The sequence below is a fragment of the Rhinatrema bivittatum genome, chromosome 1 (assembly GCF_901001135.1).
Source record: "Rhinatrema bivittatum chromosome 1, aRhiBiv1.1, whole genome shotgun sequence".
Lineage (NCBI taxonomy): Eukaryota > Metazoa > Chordata > Amphibia > Gymnophiona > Rhinatrematidae > Rhinatrema > Rhinatrema bivittatum.
The window spans coordinates 71,729,559-71,751,417 of NC_042615.1; the positions used below are offsets into that span (position 1 = coordinate 71,729,559).

Genomic DNA, 21,859 nt, shown 5'->3' on the forward strand with positions numbered 1-21,859 from the left:
AGGTTTTTATTGGCCCCCCTTCAAGTTTTATCTTTTCTTTGATGTTCTGCTGAATCCCTACTCCCACAATCCTCCCTGATATTTGTCCTTCATGATTGGGGCATCAGACAGGCCTCCAATTTCTCTAAAGAAATAATTTTTTTCAGCTTTTGATTTTGCATCAGAGAAGCAGGCCAGTGATTGAAATTCTGTTCAAAGGGCACATAAGAAATGTCCTTCACGGACAATCATAAAGTGTACTAAATCTGCCTTAGGAAGTCCCACAAGGCTGATGGCTATGAAATCTACTCTAGGATGTCAGCAGAATAGTTGAGTCCAAGAATGACCAGCTCCGTGCCTTCATTGTCAGGGACTTAAACCTAACTCCAAGAAACTGGCCTTGAAGCTTAACACCCAATCCTGAAAGTCAACCACAATTGGCCAGCTCTCACCAAAGAGATCCCCAAACTCTTGGGTGCCTCATTCCAAGGACAGGATCAGGCATCAAACCAAGTCTCAATCTTCCTACTTAAGATTGAACAAGGAGTCCACAAAATTTGCACTGTGACCCAAATGCAAAAATCACTAAGTCTTGAGGGGAAGAGTTAGTACAGTTCCTCAACATATGACACTTGAGAGCCTGCAGAATTGCAACTAGACTCTAAACCAGATTATAAATCTTGTGCATGCCAGAGAGAACCTTCTAGAAAATGTTTCATAACAGCACTGTCAGGTGGCAGCACCCCTTTGTGTAGTTGGTTATCCTTCTGTTTATGGCGAGTACTCATAAGTAAACAACTTCCATGTGTTCCCTTTGCAAGCAGTTCAAACCATAGATGTTCTAACTGAGCTAGAGAGCCACTTGGAAGGGCTTCATATTTCATGCCACTGGTTCCTTTAGGAGAAAGCTTTACACACATCTCTTAATGTTAAGGGCAATACTGAATCCAATAAATGCTTTCTAAAATTATGTAGTCAACCTGTCTGCCTGGATTAGGGAAATTCTGTTATTTCTTTTACCTGAACAAGCAGGGAGGAACAGGTAACTTCTGAGAAGCAATGAAGATGTAGACACTGTCATCTCTCTTGGCATAGGCTTGAAAACTACATACTTGACAGGGAAGGACAGTGTTTTGGCAGATAGACTAAGTCTTCCCCTGGACTCTTATAAGTGGCAAGTACAATCCCCCTCCAGTGGGACACACCAGAGAGAGAATATATTTGCAGCAATCTTGAACAGGAAAGTACCAGCTTTCTGCACTGGGGTGGGGGATCAGCTGGCAAACTAGCTTGAGATAGATGTTCAAAAGAAAGCTGGTTAGGAAAGTTAGCCGGATAAACTTCTTGAGCTAACTTAACTGGGATATTCAGTGACACAGCCATACCGCTGAATATAAGCAGCTAATTTTTGGATAAGTTGATCCATCTAACTTTTGACCTGCTTAATAGCAGGTCTAACATACCCGGCTAACTTAGCCGGATAAATCTAAATTTTGCTAGCCTGATAAGTTAGCCAGATAAGTTGGTCCTCCTCAATATGCCCTCATCCTGCCCTCTACTTAGCTGGATAAGTAGTTATCTGGCTAACTGGCGACTGCTGAACATGGCCGGATATTCAGAAGCTGCCTTTTAGCCGGATATGTTGAATATCAGGCCCCTTCTGTCTTTGGGAACAGGTTTTATGTAAGTGTATTCTTCAGCACCCTAGTAGTGAAAAGCTTGATAAAACTCAGAAAAGACAAGGGAATGATACTTATAACTCCTTTTTGGCCAATATAGATTTGTTCCCAGTGCTGCGGGAAATGACCTTCAGGAAATCATTCAGGTTAGATTTTCCCCAACCTCGATCATGTAAAACCAGGGATTGTTGCTCCACCCCAACATCAGTCCTTTGCTCTCTTGGCCTGAATATTGAAGGAGATGAATTCATTCACTCATTTTTTTTTGGATGAGTTGTCTTAAGTCCTGCTGGCTTCCAAGACTAGGAGATCTTATGGCATCAAATTGAAGAGATCTGTTGTTTGGTGTGTAATCAGGTCCCTAGATCCCTTCTTTTGTCCCCCCTAAAGACCGCTTCATTATCATCTACATCTCTGAGTCTGACCTTAAAACCAGCTCGGTGTGATTGCTGCTGATCTCCACCATGTAGAAAGAAACCTTATATCATGTAGCCTTTAATTGTCAGATTCATGCAGATTCAGTTAAAACCTCCCGTCAAGCCACCTGCTGTGCCATACAACGTCAGGATGATTTTAATCCAATGGATGAAAGCCATTTTTGTGCCTCTGAACTCTTGGGAGCTCAAGTATGTGATATGGAAGGTCATATTTTTTGTGGTGATTACTTAATCTGGTAACGGCAGTGAGTTTCAGGCTAGAGTGATTTATCCATCTTGCCTTAGATTTTATCATAATACATGGGTGCTATGCATGCATCCTGAACTCCTGCTTAAAGTATTGTCAGACTTCCCTATTTTTTCTCTAGACCACATGCCCATAAGGGCAAAACAGGTCTCCATACTTTGGACTGCAAGAGAGTTGGAGAGGACTCGAGCCCTGTTTTTGTTTTATTTTACCCCGGTAGACCTGGTAGTGTGGTGACAAAACGCACTGTTTTCAATTGGGTAGCAGTCTTCAATTCTCTCTTTTAAACCCAGGTAGTGCTGGCCTTAGAGGGCTAGGTCAAGTCTCACAGTGTTAGAGCCATGGTGATATCCGTTGCCAATCTAAAGTCTATATCCTTTGAGATTTGCAAGGCAGTCCACACATTCAAATCACAATACGGCCTGGATAAGGTCTCCTGTCTGCATAGTAGGTTTGGACTGTCTGTCCTCATGACCTTTTTGAGTAAAGGCCAACTCACCTATTTTTATTGTTTCAGGTAGTCTTCCCATTTTCTTAAGAACATTAACAAAGAGCTATCCCCAACAAAAATATTTCTTGTTCTCTCCTTTTATGTTAAAGACAGTCCCTAGCTAAAGTGCCCCTCATGTGTGACATGGTGGACCTGCTTATCTTCAGAGAAAGTAAAGTTGCCTGCCCATAGCAAATGTTCTCTGAAGAAAGCAATTGCCCAATCACATAAATCCACCCTCCTCTCATCGGGAGTTGTTCAGTCCTTTCCGTAAGCTTGACTATATGGAAAGTAAGAGTAGCTGAGGCGCTACCACAGGTCAGAAAGTCCTGCATATGCTCAAAGACTTCTCCTTTTTATCAGAAAGTTATGGAGCTTTTGCTCCACTCGATGCCATGTGTGGTCACTTGATCCACTTGTGTGACTGGTCAGCTACTGTTTTTACAGCTAGTACAGGTAAGCAACTTTGCTTTATCTCTGCCTTTAGATATTAGAAGTGAATGGTCAAAACTTTGAAAACATTCAGCTGTCCAAAGCCATGGAAATCCTTAGAAACAACACTCACTTATCCATCACTGTGAAAACCAATTTATTTGGTAAGTTTAACATTTTTGGCTCCTTCTGTTAACTTTGTTAAATTTTTCAATGTAGAGCTTTAATTTTTAAGGCTGTGTTTATATTGCTTTTAGAGGTTTGGAAGAAAAAAGGAATTTGTGTCTGCATGAGGCGGGCCGGGGATGGACGTGTTTGTGTCTGCATGAGGCGGGCCGGGGCTGGACGTGTTTGTGTCTGCGTGAGGCGGGCCGGGGATGGACGTGTTTGTGTCTGCGTGAGGCGGGCCGGGGATGGACGCGTTTGTGTCTGCATGAGGCGGGCCGGGGATGGACGCGTTTGTGTCTGCATGAGGCGGGCCGGGGATGGACGCGTTTGTGTCTGCATGAGGCGGGCCGGGGATGGACTTGTTTGTGTCTGCGTGAGGCGGGCCGGGGATGGACGTGTTTGTGTCTGCGTGAGGCGGGCCGGGGATGGACGCGTTTGTGTCTGCATGAGGCGGGCCGGGGATGGACGCGTTTGTGTCTGCATGAGGCGGGCCGGGGATGGACGCGTTTGTGTCTGCATGAGGCGGGCCGGGGATGGACGCGTTTGTGTCTGCATGAGGCGGGCCGGGGATGGACGCGTTTGTGTCTGCATGAGGCGGGCCGGGGATGGACGCGTTTGTGTCTGCATGAGGCGGGCCGGGGATGGACGCGTTTGTGTCTGCATGAGGCGGGCCGGGGCTGGACGCGTTTGTGTCTGCATGAGGCGGGCCGGGGATGGACGCGTTTGTGTCTGCATGAGGCGGGCCGGGGATGGATGCGTTTGTCTCTGCGTGAGGGAGACCAGGGCTGGATGTGTTTGTGCTTGTGTGAGAGAGGTTGGGGCTGCACATGTTTGCATCTGCGTGAAGGAGGCCAGGACTGGATGTGTTTGTGCCTGTGTGAGGGAGGCTGGGTCAGGACGTTTTTGTGTCTTCATGAGGGAGGCTGGATGTGTCTGTGAGGCAGGCTTGACATGTTTGTATCACTGTAGGGGAGACTAGGGCTGGAAATGTTTGCGTCTGTGTGAGAGAGGCCGGGGCTGGATAAGTCTGTGAGAAATGTGGAGTGTGATTGTATCACTGTGAGGGAGACTGGGGCTGGAAATATTTGGGTCTGTTTGAGGGAAGCTGTTGCTGGACATGCTTACCCATCTACTGGGGAAAGCTGAGGATGGGAATATCTGTGACAGGGGTTGTACATATTTGCCTATGGTAAGATAGGCTGGGGCTGTCTGCAGGAGGGAAGCTGGGCCAAAAGTGTTTGTGTATGTGTGAGGGAGGCTGGGGATGGGAATGTCTGTGAAGGGGATAGTGCATGTTTATGTGAGAGAGGCTGGATCTGAATGTGTTTGCATGAGACGGGCTGGGCGTGGTTTGCGCTTGCGTGAGGAAGGATTTGTCTGTAAGAGAAAAGTCTAACAATTACAGTATTGAAAAATGCAATCAAAATGAAGAGACTTGCAAGTTGGTGATGAAATAAGCATGGTAAAAGAAATAGAACACAAGGAAAAAAGCTGGTGTGGTAGAATGGCAAGCAAGCAACACCTTTTTCTCATGCATTTGTAGCATTACTGTCCTAGACCTTGCAACCTTCATGCTGGTAAAAGATAGTCCTCCTCGCATAAAAGTGTGTGCATAGACCGCAAGGGACACTCCACTTTTTAGTGATGGGAAAGGGTGGTAAACTTTGCCAACTTCTCCATTCCTGCAACTTGCCTTTCTTGGTTCTGCCATTCCACTGCGCTTATCTAGTACTTTTTTCATCCTACCCAGTGTTTAAAGAGCTTCTTACCCGCTTATCAGAGGAAAAAAGGAACGGCGCTCCCCATCTGCCCAAAATTGGCGATATTAAGAAAGCCAGTCGTTATTCCATCCCCGATCTGGCTGTGGATGTGGAACAGGTGATAGGACTCGAGAAAGTGAACAAGAAAAGTAAAGCTAACACCGTCGGAGGAAGAAACAAGCTCAAGAAGATACTCGATAAAACTCGAATCAGTATCCTACCGCAGAAACCGTACAAGTGAGCACTTTTGCTTAAACTGCTGATGTGTGTGTGTTTCGTTTAGAGCTGTTAATTAGACTGTAGGAATGAAACGAATTGCAGAGGAAGGAGGGGGCGAGTTCAGTACAGATATTGAAAACCCTCTCTCAGGTCCTATGTCGTACTTTACATGTTGTACACCTACAGCAGTAATCTGTCTCGCCCTTTTTCAAAGGCACTTTCTCCTGCCTTTGCTAGGGATGTTGAATATCAAACAGTTAAATCTTCCTTTTTAATCTCCAGTTATCCACATTTTCTGCACTACGGCTTGGAGCCACAATGCACAGCTGACTTCCAGGTCTCCCTTTCCTCGATCAGGCAGGCTGGGCCACTATTGGACAGCCCAAGGAGGACGCAGGCACACATTGGAGGGTTGGACAGGGAGTGCTTGAGCAGAGCAGCTGCAGGAGGTTTAGGGATAGGTATTATTTAAATGGTTACAGTTTGTTACAATCATTGAAACGCTTAACTATTTAAACAATATATACTTCCTTTTACCTATAGCAAAAATAGGGCCCTGTGTGTCGAGAAGGTAACAATGTGTATCCATTTGTAGGTTGATGGAAAATCTTAGAATGAGGTACGATATGGAAGTGGCGAGGCTAAGAAAACATTTTAGATAATTCAGTGTGCCGTTAATGCAAACAGGTTTTTGTCGTCACGCTTTTTTGCATTTAGGTGTTTCCTTTCTGAGGCGATATTAATGTTCAAAGGTTTTGAAAGCTCCTCCTAATTAGCCGTACCCACCATTATACCAGTGAATCAGGGCAGTGCCGTGCCGATCCATGTCGGAACCGTACACTTATGCATATTAAATACAAATGCAGTGAGCTTGAACCTATGGCTCTGTGGGCTGCCATGCCGGCCAGATCTTCCACACTCTGAGGTGGTGGTGGTGATGTCACGAAGGCAGCACTCGCAGCCCTTTGAGAAGGAAGGGGTCTATCATTGCACAGTGGTGACACCCAGGGCTTACCGTTGGATTCTCAGAACCCTGACGGCTTCTGCTACAGTGACTGAGCTAAGTGCATTGGGAGGAGATTTAAAATAGAGAGAAAACATAAATGGACACCCAATAGAGGTTTGTTTCATCTGGAAGTTTCCTCCTGCTCCTCTGAGTTTCCAGCTCAGTTGAAAGTGCTGGCAAGTGCACCCAAGGGATATTGATTTTTTTTTTTTTTTTTTTTTTTAATGGGCAGCATGATCTTTTTTGTTTCAAAAATGTTTGACAATGTAGGATAGAACTTAAATAGGTAGAAAAAATATCTAGGAAAATTGAGTAAAGTAAAAAGAGGTCAGCAATGAGCAAGTTGGTGTTTAGAGCTACTGCATCACTTTATTGGTATTCACCTACGAATTTGATTTGTTCTCTTATGACAAATTATGAGGCTATTTCAGATACACTATAAATGTATTCAGATTCCGCTGGAGGTATTTCAAATGTGTTTTCTACTTGTTCATTCTGGGCTCTTGCTCAAACTGCCAATATCAATCCAACCTAATCCTAATCTTGTTTTTGTACAAGGAACCAGCTGCGTCTAGAAGTGGCTCTGTTTAGGTGTTTGTGATGTTGGTGCTCTGACCAGGAGCCAGAATCACTTATGAAGCAAACATCCGGGGAAAAAACCCCATAAAATAATTTAAGCTTAGTAAATAAAGATTGATTGTGAAGAAGTTATATACAGTGCCTTGTAGAAGTCTTCACACCCTTCTACATTTTTCCACATTCTGCTGTCTAAAAAATACAAACCAAAATGCATTAGAGTTTGTTTCAACACTTTCATAGTGAAAGAACAAATATAGAACTATTTCATAAGTAATTACGAATAAAACCCCCCAAAGTCTTGATTGCATAAGTCTTCACACCCTTTGTCATATTAAACACAAATTAGTTCCAGTTCACAAAATTGCCTTAAGACCCATAATAAGTTAGTGCCCTAACAAGGCCCATAATAAGTTAAATGGAGCCTATCTGTGTCCAGTCACAGTAGCTGAACTGGTTTGCATACTGCTAGATGAAGAACCTAGCTGTTTCTGATGTATGAAGTGAATTTGCACAAAAGTCAAACTAAAACTGAGCAAGAAGCTGCTGAAAGAACACTGGGGCAGCGTTACTCCAAGGTACGGATTGGGGGAAAGCTATAAGAAAATTCTCATGAGTTCTGAATATCCCTTGAGGCATTGTCTGGTCCATCATTGTAAAGTGGAAACAGTCACCCTCAAGACACTGCCGCAGTCAGGCCGTCCCTCTAAAGTCAGTACTGTGGCTGAGGCTTGGCAAAATGCTGATAGTTCAACCAATTCAAGATTACTGCACCTACACGGCCTGTATGGGAGCGCAGGGCAAGAAAGAAGCCACTGCTGAAGAAAAACTATATGATGTGCCACATTGCATGCACAAAGAAACACTTAGGGGACTTTGCATGCATGTGGGGGAAGGTTTTGTGGTGTGATGAGATCAAAGTGGAACTTTCTAGTCTCAGTGCTAAGTGATATGTGTGGCGTCAAACGCAGCACATCACTCTGCACAGACACCGCTGCAGTAGGTGTTATGCTTTGGGGATGTTTATATTAGCAGAGACAGGGATGCTTGTGAAAAAATGGATGGTGCAAAGTACCGGCAGATGCTGGAGGAAAACCTGTTCCAGTCTGCCAGAGAGTAGGGACTTGGGGAGAAGATTGCACTTTTCAACAGGGCAATGATCCTAAGCACAGTGGAATAGTTCAGCAAGGAGTAAGTCATAGTCGTCAAGTGGCCCAGCCAAAGCCAGACCTGAATCCTGTAGAAAATCTGTTGCAAGTCTTTTGAAGCCTGCAGTCCCCTGGCCAATTTGAAAGAGTTTGAGCTCTTTTGCTAAGAAGAATGGGCAAAAACTTTACCATCCTGCCATGCAAAGTTGTTAAACATTATCCCGAATGACTCCTGGCTGTTATTGCTGCAGAGGGGTCTTCAACCAAGTATTGAGTCAAGGGGGTGTGAAGAAAATCTTTGATTTTTTTTTATTTTTAATTACTTTTGGAATGTTTCTATAATGTTCTTTCATGATGAAAGTGTAGATTATGTTGTATAGATCAATGAAACAAATTCCTACTTTGGTTTTTGATGTAAATTTTTTAGACAGAATACAAGGGTCTGTATATACCTTCTTTACAATCAACTACTGCAAGATATCTACAACAGATTGTTTTTCTAAGTGTCAACTCTAAAGCTGTTTTAAAGGCCGCTTTCAAACTGGGTGCAGCAGTATAAAGTCTGCAAGGATTTTTTACCTGCAGACTAAGCCTACATTCAAAGGGCAAATGTTAAGGGCTTATCGCATGCGAAAAGCCCCGTTTTCGCATGCGATAAGCCCTTAACGCATGCGAAAACGTGTTTACCGCATGCGATCGCACCATATCGTATGGTGCGATGCAAATTCCAAAAATAGGAGGAGTTAGGGGCAGAGAGTGGGCTGGGTTAGCCTGCCTGCGAAGAGCTATCGCACAGCCATAACGCCGATTTTAACAACACCTCTTTCAGATGCGTTAGGCTGTGCGATAGCAGCCGTGACCATGCGGTGAGGTTTCATCGCCATTTGCGATGTGTCCTGTAAGGCTTATTTCAGACAATTTGAAGGCTCTGGAGAGGGAGGGAGGGAGAGAGAGAGAGACTGGCCATAATAGCATGGCCCATAGGCAGGTATTTGTATCCCTAGGGTAGGCCCACCTAGTAACTCGAGGTGGGGATTAGGTAAGTGTGTAGGGGGTTAGGGGCCACTTTGACATGCTACGTGACACCTACGAACAGAACAGTGGTCTCTTGTGAACATTTGCTGGCCTTCGGAGTGAGGAAACTCACTCCAAGATGAGATTTGGGCAATGTTCTCTCAACCTAGCTTGATGGACTCTCTACCTGGGTAACTCTCTCTCTCTCTCTCTCCCCTGTGTGTCTAGGACCATTAACTGGTGGTTGAATGACAGAAATACAACAGGTCTGGCACTTATCGCAGAATCTGAAATGGTATCGCAATTTGCATTAACTTAGCTCTTCGCACAGGTAATTAGTGCAAATTGCGATAAATCCTATATTAGCATAAAACACACCCCTTTTGCTATCGCATGCGGTACTTACCGCATTTTGATAAATCCAGGCCATAGTGCATAATACATTGAAATCGTCGGCAAACAAAATGTTAAGAATTATTAGGAAGGGAATTGAAAATAAAAGGATGGATGTCATAATGCTCTGTATCGCTCCATGGTGAGACCATATTTTGAATACTGTGTGGAATTCGCATCTAAAAAAACGTATAGTTGCACTGGAGAAAGTGCAGAGAAGGGCGACCAAAATAAGGGGCATGGAACAGCTGCCGCATGAGGAAAGGCTAAAGAAATTATGGCTGTTCAGTTTGGAAAAGAGACGACTGAGAGGGAATCTGATAGAGGTCTACAAAATCATGAAAGGACTTGAACAAGTTAATGTAAATTGGTTATTCACTCTCTCAGATAATAGGACCAAGGGGCACTCCATGAAGTTAGCAAGTAGCTCATTTAAAACAAATCAAAGAAAATTCTTTTTCACTCAATGCATAGTTAAGGTCTGGAATTCATTGCCTGAGGAAGAAATTTATTTGTATACACTACTGTGTATGCAAATATTTCTTATGCATATTCATAGGGATATCCTGAAAACCCGACTGGCTGGGGGGGGCCCAGAGGACCGGTTTGAGCACCCCTGCTCTTGAATAAGATGTTACAGCATGAGGGTCTAGGTAGATAAACTTATCAGCAACAGAAAATATTTCTTCCGTAAAAGGATGGAGGATGCATGGAATGGCCTCCCAGTGGATGTGGTGGGGACAGAAACAGTAATGGATTTTTAAAAAGTCGTTGATGAGCCTAGAGAAGTATTAATCATGAAGAAATGAGAGGGAAACCAGAGAGAACCAGGAATGAAATGGGCAGATTAGAAGAGCAATCAAATTCTGTTTCTGTGTTTACTAGAAAATTCAGTGCTTTATATATTCTTCAAGCACATCAGTAGTTTGAAACCGATAAAAGCTGAACTGAGTTTAGCTCCTGAACATGGCAGTTTTCTATCCTCCTTCACAGCAGAAGTGGCAGCAGCAGTCTTTGATGTTAATTCTTTCAAATCCTTATCAAACTGTGTGCTAGGTGTCTAAGCACCCCAAATCCTGCCTGATAAAAGGCAGCACTGCATCCCATGCAACCAAAAGGCACTGAAGCTGGAATGCAGCCAAGCAGCTTTATTATACAGGGGCAGTCCAGAAAATGAGCGCTTTTGTCAGTAATTGTTTAGGCTTTCTGAAGTTCTGCATTTCAGGCTGCACCCCAGGTCCTCATCAGGGGACAGGTTTTTTGATAGGTCGAATCATGCCTGCGCATGTCCAGTGAGAGAGCAGAGAGCCAAATCACAGAGTAAATAACTGCGCAAATGATTTACTCCTTACAGCCTGGAGAGGTGGCATTTCAGCCTAACCCACAAGTGCAGCTTTAAATTTAGCTGTTGGCCCTTAACCCAGTGGAAGGAATTATAACAAGGCGTATAACAAGGAATTATATACAAGGCGTAGGCAAGTATCTTGCCTACGCCTTGTATATTCCTGTAAATAGTCCGTTGCAGTTTTTATTTATTGCTTTAATTCCTCCACCTCCTGCTCTTTGTATACTCCTCCTTGTTCGCCCTCCCTGTTCATTGTAATTTCTACCTTTAAAGTTACATTGTAAACCGGTATGATGTATGCATACTAATACCGGTATATAAAAGTTTTTAAATAAATAAATAACAATTGAAGCCAGTGTTCCCCAGCCAGTGATCAGGTGCGCCACGGAAAAGTCACCGCTGCCTGACGCTCAGGTCCAGACCAGCACCTGGGTCCGAACACCTTGCAGCACCAGCGATGGCTCTTAAAACATATTGAAGATGTTTTCTGGGGCTATGTGTAATCATTTATGCCTCTTCGTCCTAGCTACAGCATGAGCCCTAGACTGTGATAATTAGCGTGCTGCACACACATTGCACTCACCTCCTCTTTTCAATCCTTCCATCCTCTGTCCTAGCCCCAGACTAAGTGATTTAGGAAGAGCGTGTGCTGTGACTGACTTTGCATGTTGGGAGCAGCAGTCGCCGCGGGCAGCAGCCAAGGTAACAAACTGAGGCAGCTGCCCGCACCACATTGGCTTCTCCCTTCTCCTGCGTTTGTATATAGAGGGATCTGGTACATCATGACGTGGTCATGTTTGCCTCCGCCTCGCCCCTGTCTCCCTTTGATTTAAAATTTAAGAGAGAGACTTGTAAGGTTTTCAGTGCTTCACCAGCTCTTCTTTTGGCTATATGAGTCCTCTCCGTGTCCACACTGCTTGCTCTGTGGAGGATAATATAACACATTTTTGTTAATGTAGATGTCCCTTGGTTTTGTAAAGGTTGGGAAATACTGGTTTAAACAATTTAATCTCTGGAGCTATTTGACCCCCTAATGACTGCCATCTCATTAACTGTTTATGGGGTAGATTTCATAATTTTGCGCGAGCGCGTACTTTTGTTCGCGCACCAGGCGCGAACAAAAGTACGCTGGATTTTATAAGATACGCGTGTAGCCACGCGTATCTTTTAAATTCCTGGGTTGGCGCGCGCAAGGGGGTGCACATTCGTTCAACTTGTGCGCGCCGAGCCCGGCACACGCTGCCTGTTCCCTCCGAGGCCGCTCCAAAATCGGAGCAGCCTCGGAGGGAACTTTCTTTCCACCTACCCGCACCTTCCCCTCCCTTTCCCTACCTAACCCACCCCCCCGGCCCTACCTTTGTTGGCAGATTTACGCCTGCTGAAAGCAGGCGTAAATCTGCGCACACCAGCAGGCTGCTGGCGCCATCACCCAACCCAGGGGCTGGTCCGGAGGCCTCGACCACGCCCCCGGACTGGCGCCACGCCCCCTCCCCTTTTACGAAGCCCCGGGGCTGTGCGCACGCCGGCTGCTTATGCAAAATAGGCGCGCCGACGCACGAGTGCCCTGTGCCCTGCAGTATCAAGGTTTAAAATATATTTGAGATGCAGCAACTCGGCATATGCATTTGAAAGGTAAAAGTGTTATGCAGCCCAAATGTATTATTCTCTGCTAAATTGCACAGTCTGTATTTCTGTATTTGTCTTTAGATTAATTTGCCTTTGCTGTTTTCATTTCGTGAGCTCCTGATGAGTTAGAGAAGTGGTGCCCTTCACTTGATTACTTTTTACTGGATAGCAGTCAGCAGTTCACCCCCCTCAATAATCACGTGTGATCTCAGTGATGAGGAGTTACGTGGGTGTGATATTTCTCACACACCCAAGCACCACGGACAGTGCCTAGAAGCACAAACCTCTTCTATCCTAACAAGTTATGGCATTTCATTGTCGCTGGTTAAGTGTTTCATCTTCAGAACACAAAATACAAAGGCTGTCAGTGGCTTATTTCTCTGAATATTTTTTGAGAGGTTAGAATATAAATGCATAGATCTAAAGACAGCTTTTGTCCCTTCTAATTTATTCTGTTCAGCAGCTCTAGTTTTGTATCTCAAGGTGGTTCAAGATCCCTTGTATTCCACAGAGGCAGAAGTGGCTGCAGAATTTTTTTATTGCTTTAGAATCTGCTTTCAGCTGCAGAATTGCTCCTTTTCAACATTTTCATGTTTAAAAATAAAAAATCTCTGATTTAACACGAATAATCAAGTGAAAAGAGAGAAGATGAATGAAAATTGCTCAAAATCAAATTATTTCTTCTGTGCAAGCCAGCGTCTCCTGAGAGAGAGCTCTGAACAGGTTTAGCAGGCAGGTAAACCATGATCATTTGAACAAGGTACAAAAGTGTGTGAAAGAATTATACTGAGAACATTAATGCACTTTAAACATAGTTCATGGGGCCTCAGAATGACTGTTTTTTTTATGCTGAGATGGTAAATCTCTGGGTGCTTTTGAAACAAAGCTTCAGCTACTTAATTTCTGCGTATCTAGCCTTGTGTTATCCTTTCCTGCACAGCGACATTGGGATTGGTCAGTCTCAGGACGACAGCATCGTAGGACTGAGGCAGACAAAACACATACCTGCAGCTCTACCTGTCAGTGGGACTCTGTCATCTAGTAATCCAGATTTACTGCAATCTCATCACCGCATCTTGGACTTCAGTACCACTCCAGGTGAGCTTCAGTTTCCTCCTTTTTATGACATTTTTTCCTTGTCTCAACACTTTTCCCAAATGCATATCAGAACATAGCTGTACAGATCAGTTGTTTCCTGTATTGGTTGTATGTGTTGTCCTTTTAAAATGAGCTGAATATAATTTAAGCATATAATTTTCTTTCCCCATGAGATGCTATTATAGAACAGGTTTGTTAAAAACCTACAATAAAAGGACCTGTAGGCTATCTGTATTGTAGTGGTTAACCTGTACAAACCGTACAGTCACAGTATTTAGTTTTAGAATGCTTTGTGGATGACATTAAGATCTGCAACTCTGAGGGAGTAGGCAGAATGAGAAGTGATCTAAGAAAGCATTAAAAGAGGGTTTTAATGCTTGCCAGGTAAGATTTAGTACAAAAAAGTGCAGTACAGTATGGTGAGAAGCTGATGTACACCAGCCAGGAAAGGGACCTTGGGAGTGATCATAGCTGTTGAACTCAAGGTAGTGAAGCCGTGTGACAAGGCGATGTACAGATCGGTGGGCTGGTCTCATGATGAAAGGCAGCAGTATAACTACTGCATTTTGTTGCTTGTTGTGCTGTGTCCTTGCACACTGGTGAGCCCAAACAGCCTAAAGAAGCCACTGGAAGTCAACGTGCAAGCAACCAAGGGAAGAAGAGAAAATATGGGCTGCTGCCAGAACCCAGGCTGCAGGAGAAGAGGAGCAACTCTGCAGCGAGTCACCATCAGAAGCCAGGCTGGCGGGCCAAAGATGGAAGAGGAGCAATGCGGCAGTGAGTTGCCACCGGAGGCTAGGCTGGCAGGACCAAAGGAAAAGAGGAACAGTGCAGCAGCGGGCTGCCAGCAGAGGCCAGGCCAGCAGAACCAAAGGAGAAGAGGAGAAACTCTGCAGCGAGTCACCATCAGAGGGCAGGCCGGCGGGCCAAAGATGGAAGAGGAGCAATGCGGCAGTGAGTTGCCACCGGAGGCTAGGCTGGCAGGACCAAAGGAAAAGAGGAACAGTGCAGCAGCGGGCTGCCAGCAGAGGCCAGGCCAGCAGAACCAAAGGAGAAGAGGAGAAACTCTGCAGCGAGTCACCATCAGAGGCCAGGCCGGCGGGCCAAAGATGGAAGAGGAGCAATGCGGCAGTGAGTCGCCACCGGAGGCTAGGCCGACGGGGCCAAAGGAAAAGAGGAACAGTGCGGCAGCGGGCTGCCAGCAGAGGCCAGGCCAGCAGAACCAAAGGAGAAGAGGAGCAACTCTGCAGCGAGTCACCATCAGAGGCCAGGCCGGCGGGCCAAAGATGGAAGAGGAGCAATGCGGCAGTGAGTCGCCACCGGAGGCTAGGCCGACGGGGCCAAAGGAAAAGAGGAACAGTGCGGCAGCGGGCTGCCAGCAGAACCAAAGGAGAAGAGGGGCAATGAGCAGCCGGCCACCGGTGGAGGCAGGGCCAAAGGAGAAGAGGAGCAACGTGGTAGCTGGCCACTGCCAGAGGCCAGGCCGGCGGGGCCAAAGGAATTGGAGAGATGTGGCAGCGAACTGGATCCCAAGCCGGTGGGGCTGAAAAATAAGCAGAGGCACAATTGTGTAATAGAGCCTGCTTGTGTGTGTGTGTAGGATTGAGAGCCTGCTTGTGTATGTGTGTGCCTATGAGAGAGAGCGATTGGGAGCCCGCTTGCATGTGTGTATATGAGAGTGTATGTGCATGCATTGTGTGGGGAAAGAAGGAGAAAGTTTGTGCACCTCCCTCTCTCCTGCTAATAATCCAAGCAGTTTTAGGATGACTGGAAATCGATTGTTCCCAGGTATGGAGAGCAGTGGATTTTTTTTATCCTTATTTATTTTAATTATTGGGTATTATTGATATGTCTCCCAAACACCAATAATAATATTTGAAAACAGAAAATTAAAAAAAAATTATGGGATCCATAATTTTATCCTGCAAGTTAGCAGGAAAAAATTAACCAGCTAACTTAGCCCGCACTGCTGAATATACCTGGCTATCTCAATTTTATCCTGCAAACTTTAGGACAGCTAACTGAATATTGAAGTCGGCTTGATAAGTTATTCGGCTAACTTTATCCTTTCAGATCCGCCCATTCCCTGCCCCAGTTATCCAGCTAAAATCTTACCCAGATAAGTCACCTATCCAGCTAAGTGGTGACTGCTGATGCTAGCCAGATATTCAGTGATGCCATTTAGCTGGATAAGTATGACTTATCTGGCTAAGTATTTTGATTATTTGGCTCTTTGAATGTTCAGTTATTGGATATTCTATTTGTTGTCTGTTTTGAAATATTTGTTCAATGTTTAGTATGATTTTATTATTATGTTTTATATTTCATTGTTTTATTTCTTGATGTTTTATGAAGAATGGTAATGTTTGTTTTCTATATGCACCTGCTTGTTGCAGTTTCTAGTTCAGTTTTTTTCTATATTGTTCTTTTTATATTTTGTTCTCTCTATTCTGAATTTGGTGAGGGTCTTTCTGTATTCTTCCTATGCCAGACCAAAGTGAGATATTCTGTTGGTATAGTTTCTATATAGGGATCTATAGCAGTTTGGCTGGTTCTGTTTTCCTAATAGGATGTATATTGATGTTTTAGGGCCTAGTGTAATAATTGCAGTGTTTTTTCATAGGTAGGGTTGTTACTGTTTGAGTGCTGGCAGTTAGTGCTGTTTTGATATGGGAGTTTACTATATTGTAATTTATTGCTGGCAGCACGTTTTACTATTGCCACCTTTTGGAAAAGGAATCTCTGTCTTGACCATTGGCGTAAGCAAGTGCGTACTATTGCTGATATTGAGTGTATAAGATATGTGATGAGACCTGAATAATGCAAATATAATGAGATCTGGGGTCCCTACCACAGATATCTTGTTGAGGCTGTGGACACTGTTCCAGACTCCTGATGGGTCTGTACTCTTTTTAAGTAATGATCTCTGCTGTTATATCTTGAAAATGCTACTTGATTTTTAAGGTGAAATGTTTTAGATCTGTTTTTTATTTAATGGCTGTTAAGTTGGATCATGATCTTTGTTCATTCTCTACTTGTGTTTGCTGTTTGTGTGCCTTGAAACTCATAAATAAAGAGTTTTTAAAAAATAAAAAAAGGCCTAGGATAAGCACACAAGATTCCTGGTTGTGAAAAGGTGAAGAGAAAGCCAGAGATCACTGGGGCCTATGGCACTGCATCAGAAAATTTGGACAGACTTAGACGGCCCTTATGGTCCTTTAATGGCTGAACACATCTATGCTTCTGTGCTATTGTGATTGCTGTTGAGTAACATATATATTTTGTAGGTAAACGCAAAATGGCAGTCTTGCTGAAAAACTGGAAGATGTCACAATAGTAAAAACACTAATACAGAAACCTAGCGCACACCTCTGCCACATCAAAAGGGTGAAAAAGCCGGTTCATATCCTCAGAATAGCATAATGGTGATTTTATAGTCATACCATTTATGTGAGGTAAGGTGTAATCATAGCTGGCTGGAGCTTTGAACAAACGGATCAGAGGCAGCGTGAGGTTGTAAGCCACAATAGTGGCGTTATGCAGTTGCAGCCAGTTATGATGCAAGCTTGGATTTCTTTTATTTGCCTGTTAAAAAGATAAGTTCAATACTGTATTCGTACTTGATACAACAAATCCCCTCAGGAAGCCTTTTTGGTGAAACAAAGGTCTTTATAGGGGCTTCATTTATGCAAATGAAAACGTGCTGCTTTAAATGTATTGTGGCTTCACCGCATTGGGGTTTGAGTTATGCAAATGATAGCTTTTTTTTTTTTTTTTTCAGTAAATGAACTGTGGCTTTGTTGGCATTCACCTTAAGAAATTGTGGATGAAACCTGTTTCAATGTGTTTAAAGTTGTTTCGGGGTTTTTTTGTTGTTTTTTTTACACGTATTTGGGAGGAGGTGATATTACCCACATGTTATAGCTGTTATAAAATTAACCAGTGGGTGTTTTTTCAGCCAGCTATGATTACACCTTATCTCACATAAATGGTATGAAAATCAAATCACCATTATGCTACTCCAGTTGCTATTGTGAAGATATGAACTGGCTTTTTTACTTTTTTTGAGGTGGAGATGTTTGTTTTTTTGTAATATATATATATATATTTATACACACACACACACACACATACAAACTACAGATATATGTTGGCTATATAATGTAGATTTCAAGAAGGGCCATCTGGAGAAAGGGACCTTTTTGTCCCTTTCTTTACAGAATCTTTTTTGGGGGCTCGGGGGACATTCTTTAAAAGGTATCACAGCTTACATGACGTAAGCAATAAATCAAATCACGTGATAAAATGTTCAGGAAACACTACACTCTAGTATGCGTGCTAAAGGATTGCAGCGTATGTCTTGAGTGTATTTGGCCTTGTGCTTTTCATGTCCCCCTAATGTGTTGAAAATAGAAATTGTCCTTGGAGAGGAACATAAAGTAATCCTCGAGTTTTGATGTTTTAAAATAGTAAAAAAGGTCACGTTGAACAATGTGTTCAACTGATCTTGGCAATAGCATTCCTGAAAGCAGAACCGGGCAAGAAGTCTATTTTTAGTCTAGTTGGATACACACGTTTAAATGTACTGCGAGAGCTTTTAGGATGAGGCCTGGGCACACGACATAGTCAGAATATGGAAACTGTGTGCATCCCTTAGAAGAACCTGCACTGCCGAGGTTAGGCAGACAGGAGGAAAGAAAAAAGACCAATCCCTATTCTGGGGGTGCGCTACCCCAACCATACCATGAATCGCCAAAGGCCTAGCCTTAGTTATGAACTTATACTATAGTCTGCTCAACTGAATGAGCTCCCTGGCTGCAGGAATCTGCTTGGATTAGACTCTGATATGAATCTGCTTCAGCTCTTCCCCTGGCTGCATTATGCCTGCTCTTCTTGAAAAACGTCCCCGTGACTTTCTTTTTACAAAAAAAGTCACTGCTTGAAAGTCTTCCTACAGTCAGAACATCTTGATGGAATATAATGCTATTTTAAAAAGTAGCTGTTGCAATATAGGCACAGATACATGACTATCTCTGTTCCCTTTAAATTGGGAGTTCTGTAAAATATGAAAACTAAAAATGCAGCCCAAAATGATTCATTATCTCAGGAACTGTTTATAAGTTCTTTCCCTGATTAGCTATACTTTATTTTTACAGAAGCAGGCATCTATGTGACATACTTATGATAATCCAGAAGCACTGGATAAAGCATATCAGGCTGTGTACTTTCCGCTTGTGCTTCATGACATCACCAGGCTTTCTGTGACCCCCGGTCCTAGTCTAAGTGGCGTTTTTTAAATTGCTATTTCAGTTTATTAAAATTGCAGTCATGTGCCTTAAACTGGCAATTGTTATGATTGTGTGTTTAAATGAAAGCCTATCATGCATCTAAATGCTAGGTACCTTCAAATCTCCAGCAGGCTTCAGTGAGGTACCCAAAGGTAGCGTTTTTCATAGAATGAGAAGCTCTTGGAAAGCGGATCCTTTATATGAAGCTGAAGGGAGGGAGGCTCAAAACTGGTGAACGTACTTTTTCACTGAAAGGATGATGGACACTTGGAAAAGACATCCAGTGGAGGTGACAGAATGCAAACATGTAGGGGACTGGCACAAACACATTAATGTTGGGGCAAATGAGGGAGGAGACTAGCGATTGAGTCGGACTTGTGATTGCACAGTACTGTGCAGACCGAGTGGATCAGGTTGTCCCTGTTGGCGAACAGTTTGTCAATATTCCTGATCTTAAAATTAGAAGATAGAAAGAAATGAGTTGGTGCATAAGACATTGCCAGCACGTAGCTACTGTAGCGTTTGAAATGTTATTGTGTGCTTAATGCTCTCATGTCATCTGACAACCTCTTTGCTCTTTAGTGTGTGAAGACTGTACTTTATAATTTTAGAAATAACTGTACTTTGTCTTACACTAGAGAAACAGCTCACTCAAATATCTAGGGTAAGCATATAAATGGCCTGTTCATCAAGTTGGTCAGTTAGATTTAGGAAAAAATAAAACTCATTGGGTTAGGGTTCTGTGATTACCATCTCTTTGAAGACAATTGGGTGTTCAGTGGCAAAACAGCCACTAAAATTGTGTTTTGTTCAAATCCAGTGTTGTCATGGATTTCAAGGGTTACTTACTACTACCACTATTACTTGACATTTCTATAGTACTAGTAGGCATACATAGCGCTTACAGATACATAAAAAATAGCCCCTGCTCCATGGACCACTCAGTCAAGGCAAATAATTTTCTAGCAAACACTTAACTATTGCAGAGAAAACATATTTAATGTGAAAGGGACAAGATCAGGAAGAGTCTGGATTTCAAAGCAGTCTCAAAGAGACTTGAAAATGGCCAGAGATAGAGCCAAGACTCACCAACTCAGGAAAGCCATTCCAAGCATACAGTGCTAGAAAACAGAAAATGTGAGGCTGGACTTCGAAGTGGAGAAGAGCCCAGATAAGAGCAGCTGCCCAACAAGCAGAGGTCACAGAGAAGGGACGTGGAGAGGGAGATAGCATGGAGCTGAAGAGTGAATGCACTTGTAGGCGAGAAGTAGTTTAAACTTAATGTGGAGCCAATGTAGAGCCATGAGAAGAAGGAGAATGAGGTTAAAAAGATGTTAGGGGGAAGATAAGTCATAATTACATTGAATGACTTGACCCCAGCTATCAAGAAAATCCATTATAACTATTAAATATCAGTCATTTTCATTTCTGGCAGTGCAAAATGTTTTATTGTCTGTTTCCAGTAACTAATATATTTTTCTTACTCTGAATAAACAAGTATGGCCATGAAGGGAATGGACAGTTTTGCCTTTACTCCTAAATTAAGCACAGTCCCCACAATTTTTGTTCATTTTTCATAACATAGTCAAAACATAAAAATGTACAATGAAAAAAACAAAAGATGACAAGAGAGCATCCCTTGTGGGAAGGAGCGTGTTTTCACTTACCTTATAAAGTACTGTTGGTTGCAGTCTATTGATGTGATTAATTCTAGGATGCACTCTGAGAATCTCATCCAGACTGCCAAAATCAAATCCTGTGGGCTTGCACTGCCATATTAACAGTAATAAATATGCACAAATCCCAGGATTGTAAAATAAGTACAAGTAAAAATTGACTACTGCCTTCTGTCTGCCAGAGCTTGACAAATGTAATCTAATATCGAAGAGTTTTTAATCTCATTCATTAACTTTTCCTCTCTTCCCTTGGAAAGTTGGCACTGTATGTGGTATCTTTCTGTTGCCATTTGCAGACTTACCTGACCAAGTGCTGAGAGTCTTCAAGGCAGACCAGCAAAGCCGTTACATCATGATCAGCAAGGACACAACAGCCAAGGAAGTGGTCATTCAGGCAATCAGGGAGTTTGCGCTGACCGCCACGCCCGATGCGTACTCCTTGTGTGAAGTGTCGGTCACTCCAGAAGGTGTCATCAAACAAAGACGACTTCCAGATCAGCTGTCCAAGCTGGCAGATCGAATACAGCTGAGTGGCAGGTAAGAATGCTGGATGTACTGCTCTCTATCCAAGGTAAATGAAAAATATTTGGACAAATCTGGTGCAATATTCAGCCTAATAATATATTCTTGTGGATGATGAAGCAAATGTTTCAACAGCACCCATCTTGCTTGGCAATCCAAGTCAATGGCTGTGTTGTTTGAGGAACGCTGTATAACATTTGTTTAAAAGCACTACAGCTTGCTTATCTGGGTTTTTGTGGGTATTTGATTTTTACAGATATTATCTGAAAAACAATATGGAGACAGAAACTTTGTGCTCAGATGAAGATGCTCAGGAGCTTCTGAGAGAAAGCCAGATCTCTCTGCTGCAGCTCAGCACTGTTGAGGTGGCCACACAGCTTTCCATGAGGAACTTTGAGCTCTTCCGCAACATCGAGCCCACAGAATACATCGATGACCTCTTCAAACTGAAATCCAAGACCAGCTGTGCGAACCTGAAAACATTTGAAGACGTGATTAACCAGGAGACCTTTTGGGTGGCGTCTGAGATTCTGAGAGAGACCAACCAGCTGAAGAGGATGAAAATCATCAAACATTTCATCAAGATAGCGCTGCACTGCAGGGAGTGCAAGAACTTCAACTCCATGTTTGCAATTATCAGGTAGAAAAGAGAAGAGAAAATAGTCTTATGCAGAAACGACTTCTGAATTTAGAGGGAGACTGTCCAGGCTGAGAAAAGGGAAACTTGGGCAAAGAGAAACTGGTCCGAGGGATTGG

The 21,859-nt window shown here is 43.4% G+C and overlaps 1 protein-coding gene across 12 annotated transcripts in view; it reads left to right on the top strand.

Annotated features, from left to right (window-relative positions):
- RAPGEF2 (Rap guanine nucleotide exchange factor 2) overlaps nucleotides 1-21,859 on the top strand; it is a 624,821-nt gene that overhangs the window by 550,333 nt on the left and 52,629 nt on the right. For 8 of the 12 annotated variants that reach the window (XM_029617182.1, XM_029617118.1, XM_029617324.1 and 5 more), the window contains 5 exons: nucleotides 3,320-3,428; nucleotides 5,183-5,429; nucleotides 13,460-13,617; nucleotides 20,839-21,118; nucleotides 21,360-21,743. In XM_029617182.1, the coding sequence (XP_029473042.1) occupies nucleotides 3,320-3,428; nucleotides 5,183-5,429; nucleotides 13,460-13,617; nucleotides 20,839-21,118; nucleotides 21,360-21,743 (1,178 nt within the window). The remainder of the gene's footprint in view (nucleotides 1-3,319; nucleotides 3,429-5,182; nucleotides 5,430-13,459; nucleotides 13,618-20,838; nucleotides 21,119-21,359; nucleotides 21,744-21,859) is intronic. The other 4 variants (XM_029617361.1, XM_029617650.1, XM_029617576.1 and 1 more) reach the window with 1 other exon arrangement.